A 5,643-nucleotide genomic window follows, 5' to 3' on the forward strand; every position below is an offset into this window, starting at 1 on the left:
CATATGAAAACAGCCAAAATATCTATTGACAGATGAATAAATAAAGAAAATGTTCTCTATCTATCTATCTATCTATCATCTATCTATCTATCTAATTACATACAGACACACACAGCAGAATATTATTCAGCCATAAAAAGAGGGAAATCTTGCCATTTGTGACAATATGGATGAACCTGGAGCATATTATGCTTACTGAAAAAAGCCAGGCCCAAAAAGACAAAGTATGATCTCACTTATATATGGAATCTAAGAAAAATCTAACTCATGGAACCAGAGAGTAGAGCTATAGTTGTAAGGAGCTGGGGATTGGGGAAAAAGGGAAATGTTGGTTAGAGTACCAACTTCCAGTTTTAAGATGAGTAAGTTCGGGGGATCTAATGTATAGCACGGTGACTATAGTTAATAACACTGTTTTGTATACTTGAAATCTAAAAGAGCAGATCTTAAGTGTTCTTAATGCACACACACACACACACACACACACAGTAACTATGTAAAGTGATCGATGTCTTAATTAACTTGATGGTGGTAATCATTTCACAATGAATATATGTATTAAATCATCATGTCGTACACTTAAAAAAACTTTCCTGTTTTACCATATATATAATTTTTATTTATCGATCATACTTCAATAAAGGTGGAAAAAAAGAAAAACAATGAAGTAGTATTATCAGGCCATTACAGAATAGAGTCTAAAAAAAGCAAAGAGCAGTCCTGCACACCAGACATTTTAGAAGATTGTATGAGATTGATAAAAATAACCCTGAATGAAATAAAAAATTTCAAGAGTGTTTCTTAAATTTCATTATTGTTAAATCATTCTCTGCACTAATGCCATCTTTGTAGTCATTGACGCCGCATGATTATGTGCACTTAACTAAACCATACATAACAAAACCTGGAGTCCATCAAAGCCAAGGAGAGGAATTATATACTAAATGACTTTTTAAGTCAATGACTCTCACATTAGAGCAATCACTTACTTCTGTGAAGGAGGAAAGACAGAAAACCAAAGAGTGGTAAAACTCATGAAGATAAGTATCACATAACAATATTTTTTGATGATGAGCATTTAAGTTCATTTAGACTCAACTGAAGAGTATCAGAGGAGGAAGAATATTAGAGATAACAAATGTATGATCACAGGAAAACAGTATAGTTCTTGAAGAAAATATATATAATATTCTATATATTTTCTTCAAGAACTATACTATGTTTTCCTGTGATCATGGATTTGTTATCTCTAATATTTTTCCTCCTCTGATACTCTTCAGTTGAGTTTCACTGAAGTGACTGTGTACAGAAAGAGGTAAATAACACAGAAACCAATAAGAAAACAGTTCTCAGAAGATAGGATTTGTCACACTGAGAAATATTGCTAAAGGTACTGGGGTGTATGACCTCAAAAGTGAATTGCTTGAATCCAAAATATAAACACAATGCTGTGTGCCCATTTATTTATTTCCTTTTTTCCAACCCTCTTTTTTTCCCCCCAAAAGGTGTCCAAGCTACATAGAACCTCAAAACCTAACACGTGTCTCAGAATTCTTCCTCCTGGGGTTCTCAGATGATCCAGAACTGCAGCCTTTGTTCTTTGGGCTCTTCCTGTCCATGTACCTGGTTGCCGTATTGGGGAACCTGCTCATCGTCCTGGCCGTCAGCTCAGACTCCCACCTGCACACGCCCATGTACTTCTTCCTCTCCCACCTGTCCTTGGCTGACATTTGTTTTATCTCTACCACTGTCCCGAAGATGATAGTGGACATCCAAACTCACAGCAGAGTCATCTCCCATGGGGACTGCCTGACTCAGATGTCTTTTTTGATCCTTTTTGGATGTATGGATGGTATGCTTCTGACTGCAATGGCCTATGACCGGTTTGTAGCCATCTGTCACCCTCTGCACTACCCAGTCATCATGAACCCTCGTCTCTGCTGCTTCTTAGTTTTGGTGTCATTTTTCATCAGCCTTTTGGATTCCCAGATGCACAATTTGATTGTGTTACAACTTACCTGCTTCAAGGATGTAAAAATTTTTAATTTCTTCTGTGACCCTTCTCAGCTCCTTCGTCTTGCCTGCTCTGACACCCTCACCAATAACATAGTCATGTATTTTGTTGGTGCCATCTCTGGTTTTCTCCCCATCTCAGGGATCTTTTTCTCTTACTATAAAATCGTTTCCTCCATTCTGAGAGTCCCATCATCTGGTGGGAAGTATAGAGCCTTCTCCACCTGTGGCTCTCACCTGTCAGTTGTTTGCTTATTTTACGGAACAGGTATTGGAGTGTACCTTGGGTCAACACTGCTGCCTTCCCCCAGGAAGGATGTGGTGGCCTCGATCATGTATGCCATAGTCAGCCCCATGTTGAACCCCTTCATTTACAGCCTGAGGAACAGGGACATCAAGAGGGCCCTATGGAGAGAGAAATGGAGGTGCTGTTATGTTTGTGTATACAAAGGGATGCGGTGAGGGGAGCAGCAATTTATAAAAATATTTGGGAAAAGAGAGTTTTAGGCAGAGGGAAAAGCAACCGCAAGGGATCCGAATCCAGAATCTGATGGGCAAGTTTGAGAAACAAGAAGCCTGAGAAACTGGAGTATAGTAAACAAGAGGAAGAGAGGTATGAGTTGCAGTAGGAAAAGTAGTCAGGAACTAGATCATATAAATGTAGTCTTGCAAGGCAGGTTATGGAAGAGGAATTGACATTGACAAAATCTGGTACTTCATTGAATGGGGGATGTCAAGGATATTAAGAACTCAAGCTCTGGGGAGGCCGGATGGCTCAGTTGATTAGAGTGTGAGCTCTGAACAACAGGGTTGCTGGTTCGATTCCCACAAGGGCCAGTGAGCTGCGCCTTCCACAACTAGACTGGAGACAACAAGCTGCCACAGAGATTCTGGAGGGGTGGCCAGATGACTCAGTTGGTTAGAGTGTGAGCTCTGAACAACAAGGTTGCCGGTTCAATTCCCATGGTGGGCTGCGTCCCCTGCAACTAAAGATTGAAAATGGCAGCTGAACTTGGAGCTGAGCTGCGCCCTCCATAACTAGATTGAATGACAATGACTTGGAGCTGATGGGCCCTGGAGAAACACACTGTTTCCCACTGTTCCCCAATAAAATTAATTTAAAAAGAAAAGAACTCAAACTCCAATCTCTGTTGCAGGAAATGGAAGGTATGGCATGGCCACGCCACTCACCAATACTGCAATTCAGTGTTACAGTTGCTATAATAAAAGAATGTACATCACAGCACAAAAAGAGGAAACATTCAATACACTTAGGGTAGAAGGTTAGAAAAAAAAAAAAGAAAAAAAGAATGCCCTATGGAGGCTCCACAGCAGAACGGTCTAATCTTAACATCTGTGCAATTCTTTTTGGAGTATATTTGGAAAAACCAGCAAAACCAGACATGTAGACTGAATACTGTTTTCTTGACCACATTCGTTTTCAGTCTCATGGTTTTCATTCTCCGTGCTTCACATATGAATTTTTTCCTTGTTTTGGTTTGTCTTTAGTTGAATTGAGGGTGTATCCTGGAATCCTTTGTACATCATAATGAATGCATGAGAGGTTCTCCTCAATGACTCTGGTATCCAGGTGAAATGTACAACTCTCTTGTTACATACTTAAACTTTACATCTTTTTCCACGGTTTCTGCCTATTTTCCATACAAATTTTGTATCGGTCAAATCTATTTATTCAGGTAATTGCTGAGGATGTAGTTCACTGATTTTCAATTGTGGATTTTATTGGAATCCCCTGGGGAGTGTTATAAATACTGCTGATTGGGTCTGTTGGAGGACGTTATCAAAAAGATGTGACCGACAGTTGGCCTAAGAGCTGGACCTGGGGAATCAGAGGGTCCTCACCCGCCTCCCCTGTTCTTGGAATGTGCATCTACTAGCCTACCCTGAACTAGAAGCTGGCTCAAGGATATAGCCTTGAGCTAGTAATATGTTTTTGAGACCATCTGGATGTTATACATGACTGAACCCAGGTAAGACCTCTAATGTATACAAACTTTTAAGATTCTGGTGGGCAGGTGTGTAGATCTACTTGTCTTGCAGCCACCCAAGACAAGCCTTGGATGTAAATTCTCTAGCTTACAAAACCTGCCACCTGCCAATTGGGAGTGATCTGCTTCTTTCTTTAGTCTCTCCTTGCCCACTGTGCGTGGGGGTCAGTTTCAAAGTTCACCCTGGAAGCTCCCGAGATTGTGAACACACAGGGTCTCCCTTGTCAAATTTTAGTTGACTATATGCAGGGGTTTGTTTCTGGGCTCTAGATTCTGTACCATTGGTCTCTGTCTCTATTTTTAAACCAGTCCTATATCCTATTGTAGCTGATGGTTGTAGTCCATCAGAACTCAAGCTCTTGGCCTTGAGTTCTTCCTTGTTTTTCAGCTGTGTCTTTATGTCTAAGCTTTGCCATTCTCTGGGTGGGGTGAAACTGAAACTGGGGGTGGTGCCTCAATCGGCTGGGGAAGCTGGTTGCTCACACTGCTCTCCCTTTTCCCATCAGGGTAACAACCCTTTCCACCCGGGGAGTACCATCCAGGTGCTGAGAAGCGCTGGCCTGCGGGATGGGAGGATGCAGGCAAAATGAAGCTGTTCTTCTTTTCTTTTTGTGTGGTTCTTCTCAGGTGTTATGTTCCAAGGTGCTGCTGAATTTTCTTAAGTGACCCCTGAGCTCTCCCAGAGCTGTTTTTGTTCATGGATAGCCATCTAGTCGTTGATCTTTATGGAGGAACAGAGGCTGGTGTCTCCTAATTCACCATCTTGGTTTTGTCACATTTTTTTCACATCAGTTCGTGACAAACCAATTTCTAAATTCCTCACCCAGAGTCCTCTGAGCCAGGAGGCCTGTGTGGGGAGGACGCAGGTTGCTGAGTACGATCATTCCCATGCAAATTCACTTTATCCACTAGAAGTAAACTGAAACAGGCCCCAAGCACATTTCCTTAAACTTTAGGATCTGTGAACACGAAGTAAGCTAAGGAAAAATAGGATGAGCTCTTTTCAATAAGCAGAAGCCGCTGGGGACATTTGTAGAATTTGGGCACAGAATGGCTGCAGCTTTTTGTGATATCAACGGAGGGGCTGGGGTGATGGAAGAGAAACTGTGCTGGCTTTTTCTGACTGCAGGTCCTGAAGGAACATGGTGGGGTCTGCAGAAACACCACATCAGAGGCAATTTCCATTCACACACCAGTTTATCTGCAGAGAAATTTTGCTGAGAGCATTGCAGTGTGATGGGTTATGCTGGGGAGCAGAGAGACATCTCTCCAGCCCTGGGGTGCTTCAAGACCTATGTCCTGATAGAGGGCGAGGTCTGCATGGTGGGCAGATTCTCATCTGTTCCCCGTGAACTTCACCTCCTGAATTTATGCTGTTGTGGAGACCCATCCTCTGGAGTGTATCCTGGGTCTACTGACTGGCTTCCAACCAACGTAACATGGCAAAACTGATGAGATGTCACTTCTGAGACTAGGGTACAAAAGGCTCTGGCTTTCATATTCCTGGCCCTTGTTTCTGTCACCTATCTGCTAGTCCTAACGGGAGCCAACAGCCATGTATGAGCTTCCCCGTCAGAGGCCCATGTGGCAGAGAACTGAGGAAGGCCTCTGGCCAACAGCT

The 5,643-nt window shown here is 42.3% G+C and overlaps 1 protein-coding gene across 1 annotated transcript; it reads left to right on the forward strand.

Annotated features, from left to right (window-relative positions):
- The first annotated feature begins 1,458 nt into the window (after positions 1–1,458).
- LOC117038453 (putative gustatory receptor clone PTE01) lies at positions 1,459–2,475 on the forward strand. Its single transcript, XM_033135429.1, has one exon. It carries the CDS (start codon positions 1,618–1,620, stop codon positions 2,473–2,475), a length of 858 nt encoding a protein of 285 aa, XP_032991320.1. The 5' UTR covers positions 1,459–1,617.
- The last annotated feature ends 3,168 nt before the right edge of the window (positions 2,476–5,643 follow it).

The sequence above is a fragment of the Rhinolophus ferrumequinum genome, chromosome 18 (genome assembly GCF_004115265.2).
Source record: "Rhinolophus ferrumequinum isolate MPI-CBG mRhiFer1 chromosome 18, mRhiFer1_v1.p, whole genome shotgun sequence".
Classification (NCBI taxonomy): Eukaryota; Metazoa; Chordata; class Mammalia; order Chiroptera; family Rhinolophidae; genus Rhinolophus; species Rhinolophus ferrumequinum.